This window comes from Spinacia oleracea, chromosome 4 (assembly GCF_020520425.1).
Source record: "Spinacia oleracea cultivar Varoflay chromosome 4, BTI_SOV_V1, whole genome shotgun sequence".
NCBI classification, from domain to species: domain Eukaryota; kingdom Viridiplantae; phylum Streptophyta; class Magnoliopsida; order Caryophyllales; family Amaranthaceae; genus Spinacia; species Spinacia oleracea.
Window position 1 is genome coordinate 174,990,614 of NC_079490.1, and position 27,256 is coordinate 175,017,869.

General features: G+C 37.8%; 1 protein-coding gene across 3 annotated transcripts; it reads left to right on the plus strand.

Moving 5' to 3' along the window:
- LOC110788515 (uncharacterized) lies at nt 1-17,903 on the plus strand. Of its 3 annotated transcripts, none has more exons than XM_056842968.1 (6): nt 1-381; nt 1,343-1,405; nt 1,485-1,535; nt 1,627-1,755; nt 12,747-12,827; nt 17,593-17,902. In XM_056842968.1, the coding sequence occupies exons 2-6, from the start codon at nt 1,403-1,405 to the stop codon at nt 17,785-17,787; spliced, it is 459 nt and encodes a 152-aa protein (XP_056698946.1). In that variant the 5' UTR covers nt 1-381; nt 1,343-1,402; the 3' UTR covers nt 17,788-17,902. The 3 variants fall into 3 exon arrangements, 2 of the variants coding, with proteins under 2 accessions (XP_056698946.1, XP_056698947.1); XR_008932435.1 differs by having other exon boundaries at nt 12-381; nt 1,627-1,744; nt 17,593-17,895; XM_056842969.1 differs by lacking the exon at nt 1-381 and adding an exon at nt 396-1,185 and having other exon boundaries at nt 17,593-17,903.
- The last annotated feature ends 9,353 nt before the right edge of the window (nt 17,904-27,256 follow it).

Sequence of the window (27,256 nt, forward strand, 5' to 3'; positions counted from 1 at the left end):
AACGGTGCATTCTTAACGCACCCAGTGAGCCCACGCTGCGAATTGGCCGTGTATTGCAACTCCAACCAAACAAATGCGCTGCTTGAACCTTCATCAGATCTAAAATTTTAGCTCCCTCGTTCTCCCTAGAACTCTCCGCCCATTTCATGTCAAACCCTAGAATTCTCCATCTCTCTATTCTCCTTGATACCGCTTTCTTCCAAATCGTTCAATGGGTTTTTTGATAAATCGCGCTACAATCCTGTTTCTTCCAACTCTCATAATCTAGATGAGTAGAATATTTTCATCTCTTACAATTTTGTGTTATATTTTCAAGCCGATCTATAGAGAGAGAACGATGCCGACCTCGTACAACACTCGACGTTCGCTTCGGCTATTGCGGTAAGGTTTCGGTTTTTAAACTCTTCGTTTTCTTCGAATTTATGATTTATGAAGATTCGCTGATTTAATTGTTGAATTGTTGGTGATTTAATGTTCTTCGTTTTAGTTGTTAATTTGATGAAAATCTGGTGGGTTCACAAAATGCAATTAAAATAAAAATCTACAACTAAGTCGAAATCCTTCTTCATGATATGGGGAAAACCCTATGTTAAACTGATTCAGGTCATTTTAGGGTTTGATTTGTTGTTTTTGATGTTATTTAGGTCGATCTTGTTGAATTTGTGGTCAAATGGTTTGGGTTCTTGGATTTCTTATCTTTTTGGAGGAGATAGTTTTCATCCAGTGTGACTATGGGCAGTCATGTGGTGGTAAGGCCGTAAGGGTGGGAAAGGTCCGAAGGGGGAAGATGAGAAGGAGATAGACGGGAGAGATGAGAAGGAGATAGACGGGAGAGATGAGAAGGAGATAGACGGGAGAGATACACGAAAGAGGAGGGAGAGTGTAGGGTAAGGGGTGTTGTGTCGATTGATATGGGCTTGCAGAAGGTGTTTTAGGAGGGATACCAACAAAATTATACACAACCAAACCATCATAGCATAGCCAACAGTACACTGAATCATTGATTAGTAGTTTCATTGTTCACGGAGAAAATTTCAAAGCTAACCGTGGAATAGCAATGCTGCAGCATATTCTAGATGCGTTTGTTATGTGAATCCACTGTGAAAGATGTCCTTCACCTTTTTGTTTGGAATGGAATGTGAGACCAAACCAGAGTAAAATTTAAACACATTAATTAGTCACAGTGTAAGTGGATTCTTTTCTTAAATAGAAATCTTTCCATTTTCAGTATTCCTGTTATCTATACAGTCAATTTATAACATTATCATTAAAGCTATAGTATGTGAACTTTCAGATACTTCCCTGACATTTTGTTTCACATTTTCTCCTTTCCTTCTGTTAGGCAACAGGCCTTCCATGGCTACTAGCTAAAGGACTTGACACGTTTACCTCTATCAGTGAAATGGTAAGATATATCGAATTCGACAAATAACTAGGACAGCATATGACTGATCATTTATCCTTGGTTTGTCAATTTTGTGCAGATTCCTGTATCTGCAGTGCCTGATCCTCATAACTTGGAGCCGTGGTTGGATGTGAGTTCAACTCTGTAATTAAATACATTCTATGTACTTGTTTGTGATTGTATTAATAAAAATGTAAACAAGTTTAATTATATGAAAAAAGGTTGATGGAGAATCGAAGCAGAAAGGATCAACAAAAGACATAATATTCAAAATCCCATTCCTGATTAGCCATATCAGTTCTTTCATGACACTTATGGAAGGAGATGTCATCCTAACAGGTACGAGCTTGGTATGACTCAACCTCAACGACACAATTTCTTCCTTACCCCAATTCAATAATACTTGTAGAATTCTTCGTTTACTGTCAGAACAAAAAGCATTAGTGCACCAAATCTACAAATAGTATTGATTCAAAATTTTAATTATTTGAATTTACAAAAGTTTTAAGCTTAGGATAATTTTAGTTTAAGTCAGTTACGAGGTTACCAATTTCAGGTATAAGTCAGTTACGAGGTTACGAATATAGGTTGGTTCATTTGTGGTTCTTAGGTCGGGTCAGTTTTGACATCTCTACGCAGTATGTGCTATTCTATAATTTCTAAATGAAAAGTATATAATTAAGTTATGCTTACTTTGGGGGATTTGGAGGTGTATTATGTTAGGTTATGATACATATGACAATTCATAAATCATGCGGAAAAACCATAAACCCAGGAAAACATATTATTTACACATAATCATTTAGCATAGATTAGATGCATACTCTTTGTTGCGTGCCTTCCCTAGCTGCGCCCGAACCGAACAAGAACAAGTCTTTAGGACTCCAAGTGTCGTCCCTCCGTAGATAGTCCACAGCACGTCCGGATCCGCCTTAAGATTGACCAACTAGAATCGCCCTTAAGGTACTATTATTTTCGGCACTTTATAGGCAAATGTGTGACTGAATTTTTCTCTCAAAAACTCACTTTGAATACTTTGAAACTTGTGTTATAAATTGTGAGCCCTAGCCTCATATTTATAGCGGTATGGAAAGGGAATCGAAATCCTATTCAGATACAAATTAATTAAACCTAGAATCCTACAAGAACTCTAATTTAATTAATTTATCAAATAGAATTAGGAATTTAATCATTAACCGAACTCTGCATGTTTTAGGAAACGTGCACGAACACAAACACTTGCACACACACGCACGGCAGCCACGATGGGCCCCATGCGTGCGCGCGAGCAGCAGCCCACTCAGCGCCCGCGCGCGCTGCGCGCTGCGCGTGCTGTGCGCGATGTGCGCGCTGTGCGCTGCGCGTGCTGTGCGCGCTGCGCGCAGCCTGCTGGGCCTGGCCTTGCGCTGGGCCTGGCGTGGCTGTTTGTGCGGCGCGCTTGGCTTGCTGGGCGATGGCCTGGCTTCGTGCTGGGCCTCGTCCGGCAGGCCTCGTCCGATGCTTATTCGTACGATGCGCTTCCGATTAAATTTTCCGATTCCGGAATTCATTTCCGATACGAACAATATTTAATATTTCCGATTCCGGAATTAATTTCCGTTTCGAACAAATATTTAATATTTCCGTTTCCGGAATTATTTTCCGATTCCGGTAATATTTCCGATTCTGACAATATTTCCGTTTCCGGCAATATTTCCGATTCTGGCAATATTTCCATTTCCGATAATATTTTCCGACACGTACCATGTTTCCGTTTCCGGCAACATCTACGACTTGGATAATATTTATATTTCCGATACGATCCATATTTCCGTTTCCGGCAATATCATCGTTTCCGGAGTATTCATTCCTTGCCTGTGACGATCATAGCTCCCACTGAAACCAAGATCCGTCGGTTCCGAATATTCATAGATGGAGTATTTAATGCTATTAAATACTTGATCCGTTTACGTACTATTTGTGTGACCCTACGGGTTCAGTCAAGAGTAAGCTGTGGATTAATATCATTAATTCCACTTGAACTAAAGCGGCCTCTAGCTAGGCATTCAGCTCACTTGATCTCACTGAATTATTAACTTGTTAATTAATACTGAACCGCATTTATTAGACTTAACATAGAATGCATACTTGGACCAAGGGCATTATTTCCTTCAGTCTCCCACTTGTCCTTAGGGACAAGTGTGCATTTCCTAATTCCTTTGTCACTCGATGCTTGCTCTTGAACATAAGGTAAGAGTTGTCATCCTTATTATGTCCAGAGGTGTTCCTCGGTTTCAGAGTTCAACTGATCAAATAAACAGATAATCATAGCCTATGATTCATCCGAGCACGGCCATGCATTTCACAGTTTCTAGCTCTCCGAGTGGCCTTGTACAACTTTTAAGCATCTCATCCCGATTTATGGGAGGACAATCCCAATCTTGCGATCTTGAGATTAGACTTCGTTTGATAGGTGATTACCTGAGCGTTGCCTTTATAGCCTCCTTTTACGGTGCGACGGTTGGTCAACGTCAAAGCAACCAGTTCTCAAACAAGTAATCTCAAATCACTCAGGTATTGAGGATTTAGTGTCTAATAATTTAATGAAATTTACTTATGACAGACTTTCATCTCTTACAGTAAAGTTTCATAGGTCTCGTCCGATACTAGTCTTCCCAAAGTAAGTATCTATGCAAATGATTATGACATTGCCATGTCCACATAGTTCAAGAAACAGAACTACTAGTCATCTTGCATTCTAATCGTCTAACGTTTTCTATGCGTCCAATTTTATAGAAAACTCCGATTAGGGACCATTTTCAACCTTTGACATTCAAGTTCACTTGATAGACATTTCTTAGTCACAGGACTGGTCCTGACAGTCTATCTTGAATATATCGTCAAATTGAAGGGACTCATCATTTAATACTAAACCAAGATTAAATGGAATATGAAAACACATTTCATATATGATAAATGTTCAACCCCAATGTTTTACAACCATGGGCCTCTAACCCATCTTTAAAACATTTCATGGAATTCAAAGCTATGTTTGATTTCCAGTGCTACAACGTGAGTGTTGCTTCTCACTTGTTGCATAGGTTTAGTTATCATGCTTTGCCAATCTTAATATCCTTTTCATCGAATGTTCTTCGAGATATGATGATAAGATCTTTTGAGTTTGTTTATTATGTGATCTAGTCTTTCTTACTTTGATAGTGGTTCTACGCATTTTGCAATGAAGAATCATCAAGTTAGCAGACATGTGATCCACCCAAGTTCAATGAAGAACTCATTAATATAAACAACTCTGTTTTATTGCTTCTTAGGCAATAAGTACTTTTACTTCAACTGTTTAGGTTGCTAGTGATGCTTTGTTTGGATTTTCTTATCCAAGCAGTTCACAGATATGTGGAAGACTTTCCAGCTATATCTTAGAACATATTTAATTTCCCACGCAACAACTTATGGTCTTCAATCCATGTTGCCATTTCAAAACACGATGCTCTTTAGCTCGTCCTTGTCAATGGTTAACTCCAAAGGGTGTTTGCTTGATCCTTTGCCAGTGTTTATGCGTGTAGCATCAATATTTAGCATATCTTTATTTCCTTGAATCAAGAACTATTCCTATGTACCTTTTCAAGTACTATAAGTATTCTTGATCTCAATCTAGTTGATCTTTACTTAGATCAATAGAGATTGGTATGTGTTCGTCATGGCTAAAGTCATACGATACGTTTTTGGCGATCCTCATATTATATCATACATGATAAATTCTTTTGCAGAATATTTCTCAATTGAATTCTATTCATGTAACTTTAGCTTATCTAGTTTCAGTAGATACTAAATTCAGCTAAATTCTTTGACATATAATATAGGTTAAGAATCTCATTTAGACTCTTTGATGTTTAACTTAGTAAATGCTTATACATAGTTCAAACATCCTTTACTTAGATTTATTCACATGGGTCGAATATCTCCAATGGAGACTTTCGTGTTTGATTTAGTAAATGCCATTACTTAATCTAAAACAATATTATAAGATCTTTGTAAATAGATCTTAATACCCAATATGTACTAAGTTTCGCCATGGTCCATTATTGATGAATAATTTCAAATCTAAGTAATTAGCATTTGAATGTTATTTCACAATAGAGAGATATGTGTGTGATACACATAGGACCAATTAAGTTTTAAATACTCCCACTAAACTTCTTATATATCTATAAGAATCATGTATATTTTATGAAACTAAAATACTTATTAGTTTCACTAAAATACAGTTCCAATTCCCAATTGCTTGCTTAAATCTGTACTTAGATTTTATAAGCTAGCTTTCCTTTTCAAGCATTTATTTGGATCCACAAACTCTATGACATACCATGTACATATTGTATTCCATCATTTGATTGAGGAATACGTTTTGTCATCCAATTGCCATATGTACCAATATGCAATCATTGCTTGAATTATAGACTTAAGCATTACGATTTTGCATGAGGTTTCAACACAATCCATGCCATGAATTTGCTTGTAACCTTTAGCAACTAATCTAGCTTTGTGTGTGAACACAATTCCATGTTTGATGGTTTTTATCCTTAAAACAAACTTGCAACCAATAGGTGTGAAACTATTCTTGCAAATCAACAAAATTTCAATTTTGTCATCAAAACATTGAGTATGTTTTATGGCCTTTAACCATTTAAAACATTTGAGTCTATATATGGCCTCTAACCATTTTAGGGAATCTGGGTTTCGTCATAGCTTTCTTACAAGTCACAAACTCATTAATCTACATGATAATAGTTTGACTGCAAGTTGTAGGTTTCTTCACTATTTAATAGAAGAATCTCATAGTTTCATTGACCTGATCTCTATGTTTCTTCACTATCTAATAGAAGAATCTCATAGTTTCAGTGACTTGAATTCTATGCCTACTTGGGTATAGAACATCAAACAATAGAATATCAATAGCCACTTGAAAGTCCTTTGAGTATTCTGTTCTCCTTGAAGCACTTGTAAAGTCTTCTAAGAGATATCTATTCTTTAAAGCCACTTCTAAAGTCCTTAAAGAATAAGTTCGGATTTTCTGAAGCACTTCGAAAAGCCTCCGGAATGTCCGTTTATGTTTGTTGTTCGCCTCGAAAAATTTCGAGGTCTATTTTCTCCCACTTGTCATTTTGGAAACGAATCTCCAAAAGGACATTATTTCGAGCAAACAAACATTATGTTCTCAAAAATTCGTGGTAGAAACAATACCCTTGTGTCTCATTTGAATAAATCACAATGAAACATATATCTAGACTTGGACCTTAGTTTGTTGAATAACAAACACTAAGCTCCCACTGAGTTTAAGAACTCTTTAGATATATTATGAAAAGATATTCTGAAATTACTTTTCAATAGCTTTGACGAATTTGGTTTAGTTTGGTGGTAGTTGAGCATTTTGTTTTAGAAATTATAGGAAAAGTCTTTATGATCCATCATTGATTGAATCAAGTACTAATCGACTTCGATCATTCCAACTTAGATATGCCATATCTTATGGAGCTAGATTGTGAAATTACAACACACAATCATTGATGATCATATTTGGTTTCAAGTAATCATCAACATGATCTAACCTAGATCTTTATGATTTCTTGCCAAGTGGATTTTATACTTCTGAATCTTTGAACTAGCCAAACAGATTCAACTTATATCACATTTGAGTAAATAAACCTATATTCACTCAAATCCATGTGAAATAATAAAGTCATAAAATCTTTCTTTAGCTTTGAACTCTATCGTCTAGGCGTTCTAACAATAGTTCATATCTTTTGTTACTTTCAACAAGTAAGACTAGCTTGTCTTAAGTTGATCTAGAAATCAACCAACTTTCAAAAGTCCATTAAAATAGAGCTTTTGAATGTTAACTTGTTGATATGGTCTAAGCAACAATGCCAAAGATTAGTGGAACTCAAATCAAGGGGTTGATTTGAACCTAGTAAAGTTCTTTAAAGAGTTGTTTGTTTTAATCAAGCATATTGACTCATTCTGTAAATGACCATTTCATTCAAATGAACAAACAATCAAGCATTGTTTTTGTTCTTCTGAATGTGAGTCTTTCTGTGTTTGAAGCAGAAATTTAGGTATGCTGATTATGGAACAAAATAGCCATTAAGTTCCAGCCTTTGAAAGGACTTAAAACAAACTAGATGACCCTACAACTAATGTAGCATTGCCATGCTTCATTTCCCACTTGTAGGTCATTAGTGTATCCTAGCTTCCAATGTTTGAGTTATTACCGAAGTAAGAACCTCAAGCGGTATATGATACCAAGGAAGTTTGATTGCTAGGTCACTTCTCTTTAAACATAAACTTATAGGTAGAAACGGAATCGTAAATTCCTTTCATTTGTTCCTCTTTTTCCTATTTCTTGTACCCTTTCTTATAGTCTTAAGAATTGAATTCTTTAGTGTTGACTTTTATACTTTGTTAGACATGTCCAATGTCACCAACAAGGTTCTTTACCATTTTAATTTACGTTGAATATTTTGTTTCAACTAGATGATCTTACCAGAAGCTTCTAAAGTTCTCTAAGTATCGATCTATTCGAATGTCTAGGGACTAGACTCATTCGAGAATTAAATGGACAAAGATATTAGGTCGTTAACCATTGGTAAAGCTGAGCGTTTAAGCTCAATGCTTTATGATCTCAAAACTACAGTGTATTTTGAATTCACAAGCACCAATTGGTTTGCCATTCGATTTTGATATTCGAAAACAACCATAAAAGTCGCTAAAAGAAACGTACATTTTAAATTGCTCATTTTCTCTCATTTCCGTGAATCGTTCTTGGATTCACTACCAATCGAGGAAATTTACTGTTACCTTTCTAAAAGGATTTATTGCAGTGCAAGATATTTAATTATAAACAATAATTAAAACATACATTGAAGCATGCAAAGTCTAAACATTTATCATGAATAATAACTTGAAATCAAAGCAACCATGCAATTCAAACAAGTTATTAGCATTTTATTCGATTTTATTGTTCCGGCAGGTGTGAATAAAATGATTCCAAGACCCTAAAATCATTGAAGAACTAAGCACAGTTTGTCGACTTAATCCTAAAACATCTTAGGTAAGCAAAAGCCTTTTGCTAATAGTCTAGAAACTACTCTTGGTTGATAGGTACGTCTAAGAACTTGTTAGGTAAACCTATCGATTTTGCCACGACATAAAAGGACTCCTTACTTACATCGTTGAGTTTCACCAAAACTAACATGTACTCACAATTATTTGTGTACCTTGCCCCTTTAGGACCAATAAGTAACACCTCGCTGAGCGAAAACTATTACTAGATTGATGTAAAGGATATCCAAGCAAGTGTATATTTTGGCATGGCACCTTTTAACTCAATTTTTAAGTTTGGAACTTAAGGCTCTTACTATGTTGGTTAGATTTTAAGTGAACTAAAATCCTTAATCATGCAACATAATCAAGCTTTTGATCTCATGCTTTATAAGACATATTTAAAAGCAATAAATAACTTAAAACATGCATAAGATATTTGTGATCTAGTATGGCCCGACTTCATCTTGAAGCTTTAACTTCAAAGTCCGTCTTGAAAATCTCCGTGGGAGGCACCATTTTCTTCAAATAGGATAAGCTATAACTAATTACAACTATTTGATGGTACGCAGACCATATTTGAATTGAAAAATAACTTTGGTACTTTAGACCAATTACATTCAAATTAATGGTACGCAGACCATATTTTCTATCCTATTTGGGCCATACTAGTCACTTCATAACCTGCAAAACAGTACATATACAATATATACCATTCACCCATTCATTATCATGAATGGCCCACATAGCTGGTTAGTAAAACACATTATGCATCACGTAAACATTTGCAGCAATTAATCAAGGGCACCAATAATCTACCAATTATTCAGTCCTTATTAATTCTAATCAAGTTGTTTTAACCTTAAGGATTTGTAGACCTAATCAAGAGTTTATGACTAAAAAGCGCTCCCACTTAAACCAATAAATTCATATGCTTTACCAATTTTAAACATAAAAATGTATTTCTAGTCTAACCGGAAACATACAAATTTAATTAAAATTTAAAGCTCATATAAATTTATAGTTGAATCCCAAAAAGTTTAATTTAATTTCAGTCGCATTTAAATTAATTCATGATTTTAATTTTAGTAAAATAATTAGAATAAATAACATTTATTATAATTATAATATTCAAAATTAAAATCCAAGAAAATAATTTAAATTATTAATTTTAAAATTAATTAAAATTACGTGAACTGAAATTTTCAAATTAAACATTCAAAACGATCTAATCGTAACGCAAACACCCTACGCGTAGCACGCCCATGGGCCGCACGCACATGGGCCGCACGCACACAGCCATCGCTGGCCATGCGCGCGCAGCCCATGCGCTCGTCGCATAGCTGCTGCATCCCTATCGCAAGCCTCCGCACGCATTGGTGCTCGCTGTGCGCGCCAGCGCTCATCGCACGCGGGCTATCGCTCGCAGTGCGCGCGCGACATCGCTCGCTGGGCGCGCGACATCGCTCGCTGGGCGCGCGACATCGCTCGCTGGGCGCGCGAGCCATCGCTCGCTGGGCGCGCGACATCGCTCGCTGGGCGCGCGAGCCATCGCTCGCTGGGCGGGCGATGTCGCTCGCTGTGCGCGCGAGCAATGCTAGGCGCAGCGCTCGTGGCACGCGAGCTTGCGCTCGCTGCGCGCGAGGCTGCGCGCTCTTGTGCGAGGCAGCGCGCGTTGTGGCGCAGCTCGCTTGCTGCCCACACGCGACTGCCTTGGCTCGCCCTACGCCCATGCCCATTCGTCCATTGGTCGTGGCACACGACACAAGGCAGGGCTGCTGCCTTGTGCTCGTGCACTACGCCCTTGCTCATTGCATTCGTGCCGCACGGGCGACGAGCTCCCTTGCTCGTCGTCGCATGCCCGCATTATACAACACCCCTTAAGGGTAACACGAAGCGTCCATTGCTTCGTGCGTGCAAGTTATATGAACGAATCGCATAAAAATTTAAAATTTATATTTAAAATTAATGACAAATTAATAAATAATATTAATTTCATAATTTTAGGGCGAAAAAATCGAAAATTTATTATCCAATTGATTTCCGATTGTTATGGATTCAAGTCTAGGTCATAAAAATTTAAAATTTATCGTAAATTTACAATTTTTATGGTGGTTTTTAATCATAGGTTTCTAATTAAATTACAATTAATTATGAAAATCAAATTAATTCTAAATTATTCTAATTTTCAACAAATTAATCATAATTAATAATTAGATTGCATAATTAACAAGACTAGGCATTCAAACTTGTTAAACATATGCAGTAGGTCAATCAAAAATTCAAGATTTATCAACAAGAATCGCAAATATTTAATTTAACATCTTAAATTTACGAAATTTTGCATTCGAAAAACTAAAACCTTCGAAAAGTCATAGTTAGGCTTCGAATTTGAGAATTCTGGGTTCGGCAGAAAAATATTGTTTTTGTCAAAATTTTAGAATGCCTTTTACATGCGGAATTGACACAAAAATCACTCAATTCGGATGAGTAACGAAGAAACTGCCGAAAAACTGCGTACGTATAATTAAATAAACGCAATTTGCAATTAATTAACAATTACGAAAATTAATCACCCTTTTTAATTCTTGCAAATTTGTAATATTTAACCATGTTCATGCAATTTAGATTATGAAAATAATAAGGGGCTCGTGATACCACTGTTAGGTTATGATACATATGACAATTCATAAATCATGCGGAAAAACCATAAACCCAGGAAAACATATTATTTACACATAATCATTTAGCATAGATTAGATGCATACTCTTTGTTGCGTGCCTTCCCTAGCTGCGCCCGAACCGAACAAGAACAAGTCTTTAGGACTCCAAGTGTCGTCCCTCCGTAGATAGTCCACAGCACGTCCGGATCCGCCTTAAGATTGACCAACTAGAATCGCCCTTAAGGTACTATTATTTTCGGCACTTTATAGGCAAATGTGTGACTGAATTTTTCTCTCAAAAACTCACTTTGAATACTTTGAAACTTGTGTTATAAATTGTGAGCCCTAGCCTCATATTTATAGCGGTATGGAAAGGGAATCGAAATCCTATTCAGATACAAATTAATTAAACCTAGAATCCTACAAGAACTCTAATTTAATTAATTTATCAAATAGAATTAGGAATTTAATCATTAACCGAACTCTGCATGTTTTAGGAAACGTGCACGAACACAAACACTTGCACACACACGCACGGCAGCCACGATGGGCCCCATGCGTGCGCGCGAGCAGCAGCCCACTCAGCGCCCGCGCGCGCTGCGCGCTGCGCGTGCTGTGCGCGCTGTGCGCGCTGTGCGCTGCGCGTGCTGTGCGCGCTGTGCGCGCTGCGCGCTGCGCGCAGCCTGCTGGGCCTGGCCTTGCGCTGGGCCTGGCGTGGCTGTTTGTGCGGCGCGCTTGGCTTGCTGGGCGATGGCCTGGCTTCGTGCTGGGCCTCGTCCGGCAGGCCTCGTCCGATGCTTATTCGTACGATGCGCTTCCGATTAAATTTTCCGATTCCGGAATTCATTTCCGATACGAACAATATTTAATATTTCCGATTCCGGAATTAATTTCCGTTTCGAACAAATATTTAATATTTCCGTTTCCGGAATTATTTTCCGATTCCGGTAATATTTCCGATTCTGACAATATTTCCGTTTCCGGCAATATTTCCGATTCTGGCAATATTTCCATTTCCGATAATATTTTCCGACACGTACCATGTTTCCGTTTCCGGCAACATCTACGACTTGGATAATATTTATATTTCCGATACGATCCATATTTCCGTTTCCGGCAATATCATCGTTTCCGGAGTATTCATTCCTTGCCTGTGACGATCTTAGCTCCCACTGAAACCAAGATCCGTCGGTTCCGAATATTCATAGATGGAGTATTTAATGCTATTAAATACTTGATCCGTTTACGTACTATTTGTGTGACCCTACGGGTTCAGTCAAGAGTAAGCTGTGGATTAATATCATTAATTCCACTTGAACTAAAGCGGCCTCTAGCTAGGCATTCAGCTCACTTGATCTCACTGAATTATTAACTTGTTAATTAATACTGAACCGCATTTATTAGACTTAACATAGAATGCATACTTGGACCAAGGGCATTATTTCCTTCATATTACACTAGTACAGTAGCAGATTGTACGAGTAACTCTTAGCGTTAAGGTTGGATTTCGTCGTTATCATAAATTGTTTTATGGTTTCTTTTATTATCAGATCTGTGATTTTTGGTATCAATTTTACTCGTAGGTTTTCTTGATTTTACACAAAAATCTCAAACGAAGGAGAACGAAAACTACGGAGAAGAAGAACTCGCCGATCTCTACTAGGGTGAGTTTCCAAATCCTGATGCTTCAAAGGTCACCTTTTATGGTTCTTTTTGTCATTTGTGTGGATTTAGCTCTTTTTTTTTATTTTTTATTAATGTGCTTTTCCATTGAGATATGGCAGACCATGTCATGGTTGTGGATGTAAGAATAAATCTTGTTACTTATGCAAGCCGAATTTATGAGATAACTTGATTCTTTAGTGTTCTTGAACTTTTGTGTTTTATGAGATAACTTGATTGGATGAGCTAGGTTGGGTTAGATTTAGTGATGTATTTTGTGTTGGGAGTAAGTTGGTTGTATTCTTGCCGAGGCTATAGAAACCATGATGTTCACCATGTGTGATTAGGTCACTCTATCTTGCTGTTGAATTTTTGTTTGATTGGTTTGGTCTTTTCCTCTTTGGGACGGTTCCATGCTGGAGTTAATATTTTAGCTGGTCTGAGTCTGGTACAAATTGGAACCAAATCTGGTCTTTGTTGTAGTTTGGGTGGTTTTATTGACGGGAGACTGATTCTGGTCATTTTTGGGTTAATTTTGTTGTATGTTATTTAGGTTGATTTTGTTAATTTTTCTGGCCGAATTGGTTTGAGTCTTAATCTCTATTTGTTCACTTGCAAAATTGAAGTTTTACTTTGTGTAAACTCTTGTCTAGGGTTACAATAAAGGTGCTAGAGTATTTTAGGAGACCAAGTGAGGACTTTAGGGTTCAGTGCTCACTTAAGAATTAGTGGAGCACTCGGTTGACAGAAATTGTTGTTTGCTGATAGAAGTGCTTCATTTTATGCTTTTCGGTTTCATTTGTCATGAATTATTTGAGCAGAGCACCACACTACCTGCTCGGCTGCTCAGGTGCAAGATTGTGGAAGTGTCTTAGGCGTGTCATGTGTGGACCTTGGAGATGGTTGGTGTTATGATTTTTTTAATATCCTCATTATACCTAGGTAGCCGGTTCCGTGTAAAGTTGCCTGTGCAATGTAACCTGCTGTAATACCCCGAAATTTTTAAACTTGATTTATTAAAATTAAAAATATTTGTTTACTTGATTTCGTTTTAAATAATTACGAATAATCGAATTTCGTTATTTTAATCGTTTTTACGATTTATTTTAAACGATAAATTTATAAACGAAAATTTATTTATTTTTCGTTAACGATAATTATTTTTAAAGAATTATTTTAATTAAACATTTCTATTTTTAGTAAGTTTCAAAAATAGCAACAATTTCTGAATTTTTGGCCAAATAATGTGAAATTACGAAATTGCCCTTAAAAGAGCCAAAATTCACTTTTTTTCTTTTTCTGCTTGCTCTCCACGTGCAATGAGTGAAGAAATTTTCTTCCTTCTCCTCTTCCCTTGCTCTCCACGTCCAAAGCAGAAGTCAAGACTTCCTTCTTTCCCTCAATTCAGTCCAAATTCAGATACTTGGACCTCAAGCACCTCTCCTTGTTCTTCACTCTTCCTGTATACAAATTTCATTTTCCATTTCAGGAAATTCAACGTCAAAAACCAAAACCAAAAACCAATTTCTCTCCTTTTCATCTTCTCTGATTCGAGCAACCACCACCAACAACCATCGTTTGCCACCACCATAACCACCACAACCCAGAACCATCATCCCAACACCATTCGACCACCCGTCCTCCACCCCACGCACCACCCTCGCCTCCCCTACTATTTCCCCCGTCGCACTCCCCTACCCTTCGCCCCTATCCCCGCGCAAAACATCATTGCAGCCACCACTCCGGCCACCTTCACCCTCTCGTGAACTTACCTCCGCCGCCTGCACTCTCCGTCGAGCCACCTCAACCCACTCCCAAGCACCACCCGCCACCAAACTCCCCTGTTTCCCTCCTCCGTTCACACCTCCCACCCCTTTTCCTCGCATCCTGCCGCCACAAACCACCACCACCGTCGCCTTCACCGGCGTTTTTCGGCGGTACCGAGCCGTCCAGACCCCAACCTCCCTTTCCCCCTCCTCGTGCCTTCCTCTGCTTCCCTCCCCTGTTCTCCCCTTCCCAGTAAACCGAAAAAAAAGGGGAGAGAGAGAGAGAGCCAATTTCTGATTTTGAAGCCCTTGATTTCTCTTACAAACCCAATATAAGGTTGGGCCATTTTGGTTTGGGCTTTGCTGAAAAATTGAATTGTTATTTTCAGATTCCTTAATTACTAATTTTTATGTTTTAATAATTCTTTTTTTTATATAAATTAGTTACTAATAAATTGTTGTTATTTTTCATGTTTAATTATCGATTTTAATAAAGTAAATTACTAGCTTTATGTAACAAAGATGGAATTTTAATAATATTCATGAAAAACGATTTATGAATTAATTAAATATATATTTCGATTGAAATTCCGATTAATAATATTTTCGAAAAGTATATTTTCATTAAAATTCGTTATTTATAAAATACTTTACTTATATAATTTATTAATTATAAAGTATTGATTTTAAATTATTTATCGATCTAGTACTAATTCAATTATTTACTATTTTTAAAGAAATTGGACTCGGAGCTCAGGACGAACGAACCAACGAAAATCCTTAGAAAAATCGTGGAAGTGAGGTAACGGCTTTTGCTAGTACCCGCAATTCCCTTATAAATGCGTTTATGAAAATACAATGTTATGATCTATTTATGAATTGAATGCTTTAACATGTTTTATGAATTGCGGGAAATGAAATGTGATTTGATTAAATTATTTATTATAATATGATTGATTGAAATTCTTATAAAACGATCTTTATAAGAAACCATGAATGAAATGATGTCTCTATGATGCCAGGAAAGAAATGATATTTTATGGATCCCAGGATCTAAATGATGTTTTATCATGATCTCATGATCTAAAGGAATTATGTTACTTCTACTGAAGTAAAAAGGCTAAAATGTAAAATTAAACGAAACATGATAAATGAAAGTGAAATTCCTAGTCCGTTTGGCAGTATATGTTCACAGGTTACGATTCTCGGTCATGCATGTACCCATGGGGCATCCGCCCATTGAGCCAAGGCTCTCATGTTCTCGGGCCAAGGCCCCATGTTTTATGGACAGCGGTCCATCGTGGAAGACGTTCCACCATGTCATACTTGCCACGGCTAGCATGTGCACCCTAAAGTTATGAATGAATTAAATAAAGGACTTTATAAAATGTTTTACATTATTCTATTCTCCCTGTGTTATTAAATAAAATGAATTGAAATGAATTTACGTTGCTAGAATAGTTCGTTACTGAGTCTTCGGCTCACCGTTATTCTGTTTTCTGTTTTAGGTACCGCTGGGAACGATGGGAACGAGTAGTGGCGAGGATTTCACTTTAATAATTTCCACCTAGTTTATGTTTTAAGTTTTAAATAGTTAATTAAATATTTTTAGTGAGTTATATACTTTTACTTTGGTAATATAAAGGATTATTATGTTAATTTTGGAGGATTTAATAGCTTAAGATTGATGGTTGCCTTGTAATTCCCAAGAGGGAGTTACGGCAGGTAATGTCCCGACCGATTAGGTTGATTCCGCTGCTAAATATGATTAATAATTGAATTAGAGGTCGGGGTGTTACACCTGCTGTCTCTAGTTCTTCCATGTGGGCTGTCATATTGGTAAACAGTTAAATACTAAATAAGACATTATACTGGGAGTCAGAGAGTTGTGATGTGAACTGCCTACAGGCTACAGCTACAAGATCTTAAATTCACCTTTTTGAAGAATCTGAAGATAGCAATTATGCCTGCATTGCTTTATGGAGATTTTATGCATGAGCTTAAATTGGACTGCGATAACAGTTTCTGAATCTTTTTGTCATTTGGGGGGGGGGGGGGTTGGGTTGGGTTGGGATGTTGGGGGAGGGGAGAGGGTTAGGGAGAAGAAGTGCAAAGCAACTAGAGTGATTACTTAACTTGTCATTTGAACACCTCAATTTATATTGACTTGGTATATTTCAGAAGTTAGGTCATGGCGTCATTTTATCATTTGATTAGGTGTGAAATAAATATTTTTGGTCTATGCATAGGTTAATTTCTATATGTGAAGGGATTCCATTTTCTGAATGCACAAGCTACACCTATACATGCACTCTAGTCAAAATCTGTGCCTCTCTTGTATATATTAATAACAAGCTACTCTTCTTCTTTTGTGCCTTGTGAACTTTGGATTTTATTTCACTCAAACCATCTTGTCAAATTTAGATGTAAACTTTTTGTAGCAACCAAATCGAGTTTGACATATAATACTTGACATTATTAGAGTGTTAGCGATTCTTGTAATTCTTATTCTTCACATTAAGTGCCCTATATTTAATTGCAATTTGTCATGGTTCTCATAGATTTTAATATGAATTTCCATTACCTTATAGAACGTCTTGAATTTATGTGCTTAGATTCTTCAATGTTCAAACCTGTTTAATTGTTTACTCTAGAAACTACTCTGTATGATTCAATTGATGCTCTGGTAATTGGATTTCTGTATATTGCTTGAGATTGTTAAAGAAACAAGTCTTAATTAAACTTGACAATTCCTTGAACATTGCAGTTGCATATCATGAATTCCATTGTCATATTATCGTTATGGTAATTAATTAAATTGCTAATTTTTTGCTGAAATTGAAACTAGGGCTAGTTTTTTTTAATGTGGAGATAATATTTAGGGCTAGTTTTGTTCCTTAGGGATTGTTGCTGGTGCCTAGTTTTTACTTCGTCTATTTTTTCTTTCTGCTGTGTGTTACTGGTTGATGTTGTTGGTGCTGCGTCTGCTTGTTTCCTGCAGTTTTTGGCTGCTGTTGAGGCCGTTTTGGTGCTGGTTGTAGCCTACTCAGCTTCTCCAGGTGCTGCTGCAGGAGTGTTGGATGTGGGCTGTATTCCTGATCTGCAGTATGTTCTGCAGGGAGTGGGCTGGGGTGTGTGCAGTCAAGCAGTTAGGCCTGATACATTGTTTTTCGCTTTTGTAGTGTTTGGTTGTTAAGGAGTGGTCTGTACTCCTTTAACCTTTTATGGTGTTTCTTGTTTGGATTCTTGGTTCCTACCTTTTGGTAATAAATTTTGCTAATTTACCAAAAAAAAAAGCATTATTACTGTAGTGAATTTTTTTTTGTAAAATAAATGTACTATTTGCAGCACGCACTGTCAAGCGAATGCTGCGAATAGTTTCAAAAATGTGGCTTTGAATTCTCTTTTTGCAGCGCCTAACGTACTGCAAAAGCTGCAAAAATAGACTTTTTGCAGCGCGTGTAAAACCCATGCGCTGTAATTAATGACTTTTTGCAGCGTTTGTGTTCGCTGCAAATAAAAGTCCACTATTTGCAACCATCACAATTGCAGCGCTCAAAAACGCTGCAAAAAGCCCCTTTTATGCGCGCTGCAAATGACGTTTTTTCTACTAGTGATTATGGTGAAGGAAATAATGCCCTTGGTCCAAGTATGCATTCAATGTTAAGTCTAATAAATGCGGTTCAGTATTAATTAACAAGTTAATAATTCAGTGAGATCAAGTGAGCTGAATGCCTAGCTAGAGGCCGCTTCAGTTCAAGTGGAATTAATGATATTAATCCACAGCTTACTCTTGACTGAACCCGTAGGGTCACACAAATAGTACGTAAACGGATCAAGTATTTAATGGCATTAAATACTCCATCTATGGATATTCGGAATCGACGGATCTTGGTTTCAGTGGGAGCTGAGATCGTCACAGGCAAGAAATGAATACTCCGGAAACGATGATATTGCCGGAAACGGAAATATGGATCGTATCGGAAATATAAATATTATCCAAGTCGTAGATGTTGCCGGAAACGGAAACATGGTACGTATCGGAAAATATTATCGGAAATGGAAATATTGCCGGAATCGGAAATATTACCGGAAACGGAAATATTGTCAGAATCGGAAATATTATCGGAATCGGAAAATAATTCCGGAAACGGAAATATTAAATATTTGTTCGAAACGGAAATTGATTCCGGAATCGAAAATATTGAATATTGTTCGTATCGGAAATGAATTCCGGAATCGGGAATTTAATCGGAAGCGTATCGTACGAATTAGCATCGGACGAGGCCCGCTAGATGAAGGCCCAGCACGAAGCCAGGCCATCGCCCAGCGAGCCAACACGCACCATCGCATGCCAAGCCTCGACCAGGCCCAGCGCAAGGCCAGGCCCAACCAAGGCCTGGGGCGCGCGCGCGAGAGCACAGCAGTGGGCCGAGCGCTGTGCGCCTAGCGTGGGCCGCAAGGCTTGCGCGGGTGTACGGTGCTCGTGCAATGCTTGTGCGGGAATCCTAAAGCAATCGGGATTCGAAATATGATTAAATCCTAAAACTATTAGATAATGATTATTTAATTAGAGTCCTAGCAGGATTATAATTAAATAAATTAGTATCCTAATAGGATTCCAAAACCTTTTCCATAACTCTAGAAATAGGTGCCTAGGGTCACATATTTACATAGATTATTTCAAGTATTCAAAGTGAGTTTTTGAGAGAAAAATTCAGTCACATACCTTGCCTAAAAGTGCCGAAATTATTAGTACCTTAAGGGCGATTCTAGTTGGTCAATCTTAAGGCGGATCCGGACGTGCTGTGGACTATCTACGGAGGGACGACACTTGGAGTCCTAAAGACTTGTTCTTGTTCGGTTCGGGCGCAGCTAGGGAAGGCACGCAACAAAGAGTATGCATCTAAACTGTGCTATATGATTATGTGTAAATAATATGTATTCCTGGCTAAATGGTTTTTCCGCATGATTTATGAATTGTCATATGTATCATAACCTAACAGTGGTATCACGAGCCTCTTATTATTTTCATAATCTAAATTGCATGAACATGGTTAAATATTACAAATTTGCAAAAATTAAAAGGGGTGATTAATTTTCGTAATTGTTAATTAATTGCAAATTGCGTTTATTTAATTATACGTACGCAGTTTTCGGCAGTTTCTTCGTTACTCATCCAAATCGAGTGATTTTTGTGTCAATTCCGCATGTAAAAGGCATTCTAAAATTTTGACAAAAACAATATTTTTCTGCCGAACCCAGAATTTTCAAATTCGAAGCCTAACTATGACTTTTCGAAGGTTTTAGTTTTTCGAATGCAAAATTTCGTAAATTTAAGATGTTAAATTAAATATTTGCGATTCTTGTTGATAAATCTTGAATTTTTGATTGACCTACTGTATATGTTTAACAAGTTTGAATGCCTAGCCTTGTTAATTATGCAATCTAATTTGTAATTATGATTAATTTGTTGAAAATTAGAATAATTTAGAATTAATTTGATTTTCATAATTAATTATAATTTAATTAGATACCTATGATTAAAAACCACCATAAAAATTGTAAATTTATGATAAATTTTAAATTTTTATGACCTAGACTTGAATCCATGTTAATCGGAAATCAATTGAATAATAAATTTTCGATTTTTCGCCCTAAAATTATGAAATTAATATTAATTTATTAATTTGTCATTTAATTTTAAATATAAATTTTTTAAATTTTATGCGATTCGTTCATATAACTTGCACGCACAAAGCAATGGACGCTACGTGTTACCCTTAAGGGGTGTTGTATAGTGCGGGCATGCGACGACGAGCAAGGGAGCTCGTCGCCCATGCGGCACGAATGCAATGAGCAAGGGCATGGTGCACGAGCACAAGGCAGCAGCCCTGCCTTGTGTCGTGGGCTATGAGCAATGGACGAATGGGCATGGGCGAAGGCAAGGCACGGCAGTTGCGTGTGGGCAGCAAGCGAGCTGCGCCACAACGCGCACTGCCTCGCGCAAGCGCGCACAGCCTCGCGCGCAGCGAGCGCAAGCTCGCGTGCCACGAGTGCTGCGCCCAGCGTCGATGCCTCGCGCAGCGAGCGCTGGCGAGCGCGCACAGCAAGCGCTGGCGAGCGCGCACAGCGAGCGATGGCTCGCGTGCATCGAGCGCTGGCGCGCGCGCAGCGAGCACCAGCTCGCGCGATGGCTTGCGAAGGGTAGAGGCAGCAGCTATGCGACGCAGCGCATGGGCTGCGCGCACATGGCCAGCGATGGCTGTGTGCGTGTGGCCCATGGGCGTGCGATGCGTAGAGTGTTTGCGATGCGATTAGATCGTTTTGAATGCTTAATTTGAAATTTTCAGTTTGCGTAATTTTAATTAATTTTAAAATTAATAATTTAAATTATTTTCTTGGATTTTAATTTTGAATATTGTAATTATAATAAATTTTATTTATTCTAATTATTTTACTAAAATTAAAATCATGAATTAATTTAAATACGACTGAAATTAAATTAAACTTTTGGATTCAATTATAAATTTATATGAGCTTTAAATTTTAATTAAATTTGTATGTTTCCGGTTAGACTAGAAATACATTTTTATGTTTAAAATTAGTAAAGCATATGAATTTATTGGTTTGAGTGGGAGCCCTTTTTAGTCATAAACTCTTGATTAGGTCTACAAATCCTTAAGATTAAAACAACTTGATTAGAATTAATAAGGACTGAATAATTGGTAGATTATTGGTGCCCTTGATTAATTGCTGCAAATGTTTACGTGATGCATAATGTGTTTTACTAACCAGCTATGTGGGCCATTCATGATAATGAATGGGTGAATGGTATATATTGTATATGTACTGTTTTGCAGGTTATGAAGTGACTAGTATGGCCCAAATAGGATAGAAAATATGGTCTGCGTACCATTAATTTGAATGTAATTGGTCTAAAGTACCAAAGTCGTTTTTCAATTCAAATATGGTCTGCGTACCATCAAATAGTTGTAATTAGTTTTAATTATAGCTTATCCTATTTGAAGAAAATGGTGCCTCCCACGGAGATTTTCAAGACGGACTTTGAAGTTAAAGCTTCAAGATGAAGTCGGGCCATACTAGATCACATTTATCTTATGCATGTTTTAAGTTATTTATTGCTTTTAAATATGTCTTAAAATGCATGAGATCAAAAGCTTGATTATGTTGCATGATTAAGGATTTTAGTTCACTTAAAATCTAACCAACATAGTAAGAGCCTTAAGTTCCAAACTTAAAAATTGAGTTAAAAGGTGCCATGCCAAAATATACACTTGCTTGGATATCCTTTACATCAATCTAGTAATAGTTTTTGCTCAGCGAGGTGTTACTTATTGGTCCTAAAGGGGCAAGGTACACAAATAATTGTGAGTACATGTTAGTTTTGGTGAAACTCAACGATATAAGTAAGGAGTCCTTTTATGTCGTGGCAAAATCGATAGGTTTACCTAATAAGTTCTTAGACGTACCTATCAACCAAGAATAGTTTCTAGACTATTAGCAAAAGGCTTTTGCTTACCTAAGATGTTTTAGGATTAAGTCGACAAACTGTGCTTAGTTCTTCAATGATTTTAGGATCTGGGAATCATTTTATTCACACCTGCCGGAACACATAACTTGAATAAAATGCTTAATAAACATTGAATTATGCATGTATGCTAGAATTTAAGTTTATTAAGAGAAACTGTGAATGGTTATTTATTTGTTTATTCTTTTCAATTGTAGTTTTAAATATGGCAAACAACAATCAAAACATCATCATAGGTTCTGAGCTTATGGTCAAGCTGAACCTGGCAAATTTTCTTGAATGGGAAGCTAAGCTAGTTGAAATAGTCAAACTCAATGGACTTGAGTATGTACTGTCACATCCCATGCCAAGCTACTATGCCAGAGACATGACCCCTGAGAGATTTTACGCCTGGGATGCGGATCTCAAAAAGGTTATGAGTCTCATGCTGAACAATATCCCTGATGATTGGGCTAGAAGGTTTGTAGCCTATGAACCTTTTACGCTCATCAAGAATCTGAGGGATATCTGTCGTGGAAGCACGGAGGACAGGGACCTGAACGTCCATGAGTTGATTGAATCAATGTCTGGTCTAAAGGTTAGTTCTCCCAACAGGTGTTATAGGATGGAGGTCCAAGAAACACATGTTCAGCTCCTTCGCACTAAACAGAGGGTAGGCGTCCCACTGAGGTTCCATGTGGATCTTATGCGTTCATACTTTGATCGCCTAAGTCTACTAGGAACACCAATAAGCGAAAGGATGGCAGTCTCTATCTTGCTCAATTCACTACACAGTGGGTTTGGTCGCTTCAAGCAACTATACCTAAGTGAACCAAGAGAAGAAACAGTTGCAGAATTTGTTCACCTTGTCAGAAAGGCTGAAATAATACTGGACTGTGAAGCCAAAGATTTACTCAAGGCTAGAAGGAGACCGTTCAAGAAAGGTGGAAAGTCCAAGGGCAATGCTAAATCAAAGCAGGACAAGTCCACATCAAGCTGTCTTTATTGTGATGGAATAGGCCATTACAAAAGAGAATGTCCAAAGCTAAAGGAAGATCAGAAGAACGGAACAGCCGTTCCATCTTCAGGTATTTTCGTTATAGACTGTATACTTGCTAATTCAACTTCTTGGGTATTAGATACAGGTTGTGGCTCACACTTATGTTCCAATCCACAGGGACTAAGAAGAAGTAGAAAGTTAAGCAAGGGTGAAGTCGACCTACGAGTAGGAAATGGAGCACGGATTGCTGCATTAGCTGTAGGAACTTACTATTTGTCGTTGCCCTCCGGGCTAGTTTTGGAACTGGAAGAATGTTTCCATGTTCCAAGTCTTACTAAAAACATCATTTCAGTTTCTTGCTTAGATGCTAAGGGATTTTCCTTTTTAATAAAAGACAATAGTTGTTCGTTTTGTTTTAAAGAGATGTTTTATGGATCTGCTAGATTAGTCAATGGACTTTATTTATTAGATCACGACAAACAAGTATATAACATAAATACCAAAAAGGCCAAAAAGGATGATTCAGATCTCACTTATCTGTGGCATTGTCGATTAGGCCATATAAACTTGAAACGCTTAGAAAGACTTCAAAAGGAAGGAATTCTAGAACCATTTGACTTAGAGGATTATGGTAAATGTGAATCATGTTTACTTGGCAAAATGACAAAGCAACCTTTCTCTAAAGGTTGAGAAAGAGCAAATGAACTATTGGGTTTAATCCATACAGATGTATGTGGACCAATGAGTACAAATGCTAGAGGTGGTTTCAGCTACTTTATCACTTTCGTTGATGACTTCAGTAGGTATGGTTATGTCTACCTAATGAAGCATAAGTCTGAATCCTTTGACAAATTCAAGGAATTTCAGAGTGAAGTAGAGAATCAATTAGGCAAGAAGATTAAGGCACTGCGGTCTGATAGAGGCGGTGAATATCTGAGCTATGAATTTGATGACCATCTGAAAGAATGTGGAATTCTATCAGAATTGACTCCTCCAGGAACACCACAATGGAACGGTGTGTCGGAACGGAGGAATAGAACCTTGCTAGACATGGTCAGGTCAATGATGGATCAGGCCAAACTTCCATTAGAATTTTGGGGACATGCACTAAATACAGCTGCACTCACTATAAATAGAGCTCCGTCTAAAGCTGTCAAAAAGACTCCATACGAATTATGGTTTGGAAAGCCTCCAAATGTGTCTTTTCTTAAGATTTGGGGATGTGAAGTATACGTCAAACGATTAATTTCAGACAAACTTCATCCAAAATCTGACAAATGTATCCTTGTGGGCTATCCAAAGGAAACAAAGGGGTATTACTTCTACAATACATCTGAGAACAAGGTGTTTGTTGCTCGAGATGGTGTCTTTTTGGAGAAAGATCACATTTCCAAAATGACAAGTGGGAGAAAAGTAGACCTCGAAGAAATTCGAGTCGAACAACAAACTCTAGAGAATGCTCAAGATGACATTCAGGATGAAACTCAGAGATCTTTAGAAGAATCTGGTGAGAATCATGGTCAATCTAGAAATGTTACCCCGCGTAGATCGCAGAGATATAGATCTCAACCGGAAAGGTACTTAGGTATTTTGACGAACGAGAGCTATGACGTTCTATTACTTGAAAGTGATGAACCTGCGACTTACAAACAAGCTATGACGAGCCCTAGCTCCAAGCAATGGCAAGAAGCCATGCAATCTGAATTAGACTCCATGTCTGAAAACCAAGTATGGGATTTGGTCGGTTTGCCAGATGGCTACCAAGCCATTGGAAGCAAATGGGTTTTCAAACTGAAAAAGGACAAGGATGGGAAACTTGAAGTTTTCAAAGCTAGATTGGTTGCAAAAGGTTACAGGCAAGTCCACGGTGTGGATTACGATGAAACCTTTTCACCAGTTGCAATTCTAAAGTCTATTCGGATAATGTTAGCAATCGCTGCATATTACGATTACGAAATATGGTAGATGGATGTCAAAACTGCTTTCTTAAACGGCGTTTTAACAGAAACTGTGTTTATGACACAGCCTGAAGGTTTTGAGGATCCAAAGAATGCTAAAAAGGTATGCAAGCTAAAGAAGTCAATCTACGGATTGAAGCAGGCATCCAGGAGCTGGAATATACGTTTTGATGAAGCAGTCAGTGACTTTGGTTTCATCAAGAACGCAGACGAATCTTGTGTATACAAGAAGGTCAGTGGGAGCAAAATTGCTTTCCTGGTATTATATGTCGACGACATATTACTTATCGGAAATGACATCCCTATGTTGAACTCTGTCAAGATTTGGCTTGGGAAATGTTTTTCGATGAAAGATCTAGGAGAAGCACAGTACATATTGGGCATCAAGATTTACAGAGATAGATCTAAAAAGATGATTGGACTTAGTCAAAGCACTTATATCAATAAGGTGCTTGATAGGTTCAAGATGGCGGACTCCAAGCGAGGCTACCTACCCATGTCTAATGGAATGACTCTAAGCAAGACTCAGTGCCCAAAAACACTTGATGAGCGTAGATGAATGAATGGGATTCCATATGCATCATTGATTGGTTCAATAATGTATGCTATGATATGTACACGCCCGGATGTTGCGTACGCACTCAGTGCTACGAGCAGATACCAGTCAGACCCAGGAGAGGCGCATTGGACTGCTGCCAAGAATATTTTGAAGTACCTGAAAAGGCACAAAGATGACTTCCTGGTCTATGGTGGAGATGATGAATTAATTGTTAAAGGCTATACGGACGCAAGTTTCCAAACCGACAAAGATGATTTCAGATCACAGTCTGGGTTTGTCTTCTGCCTCAACGGAGGAGCAGTAAGCTGGAAAAGTGCTAAGCAAAGCACCATTGCGGATTCTACAACTGAAGCGGAGTACATTGCTGCACATGAAGCAGCAAAGGAAGCTATATGGCTAAGGAAGTTCATAGGTGAACTTGGTGTAGTCCCCTCCATTAAAGGACCAATAGCCCTGTATTGTGATAATAACGGAGCTATTGCACAGGCAAAGGAGCCTAGACACCACCAGAGAGTCAAGCATGTACTTCGTAGATTTCACCTTCTACGAGAGTTCGTTGAAAGAAAAGAAGTCGAGATAAGAAAAATTGGAACTGATGACAACATATCAGATCCATTGACTAAACCTCTGCCGCAGGCGAAGCACAACTCGCACACTGCAGCTATGGGAATCAAGCATATTGGAGAATGGCTTTGATGTCTCTGTTTAATGTTTTAAAGTTTTAGAGTTTAAATCTTTGTAAAACATTATTGGTTAATCATTCACAATAAATGAAGAGAATTCATTTTTCCATTTAATTTGTGGTTTATTAAATGATGAGTCCCTTCAATTTGACGATATATTCAAGATAGACTGTCAGGACCAGTCCTGTGACTAAGAAATGTCTATCAAGTGAACTTGAATGTCAAAGGTTGAAAATGGTCCCTAGTCGGAGTTTTCTATAAAATTGGACGCATAGAAAACGTTAGACGATTAGAATGCAAGATGACTAGTAGTTCTGTTTCTTGAACTATGTGGACATGGCAATGTCATAATAATTTGCATAGATACTTACTTTGTGAAGACTAGTATCGGACAAGACCTATGAAACTTTACTGTAAGAGATGAAAATCTGTCATAAGTAAATTTCATTAAAATTATTAGACACTAAATCCTCAATACCTGAGTGATTTGAGATTACTTGTTTGAGAACTGGTTGCTTTGACGTTGACCAACCGTCGCACCGTAAAAGGAGGCTATAAAGGCAACGCTCAGGTAATCACCTATCAAACGAAGTCTAATCTCAAGATCGCAAGATTGGGATTGTCCTCCCATAAATCGGGATGAGATGCTTAAATGTTGTACAAGGCCACTCGGAGAGCTAGAAACTGTGAAATGCATGGCCGTGCTCGGATGAATCATAGGCTATGATTATCTGTTTATTTGATCAGTTGAACTCTGAAACCGAGAAGCACCTCTGGACATAATAAGGATGACAACTCTTACCTTATGTTCAAGAGCAAGCATCGAGCGACAAAGGAATTAGGAAATGCACACTTGTCCCTAAGGACAAGTGGGAGACTGAAGGAAATAATGCCCTTGGTCCAAGTATGCATTCAATGTTAAGTCTAATAAATG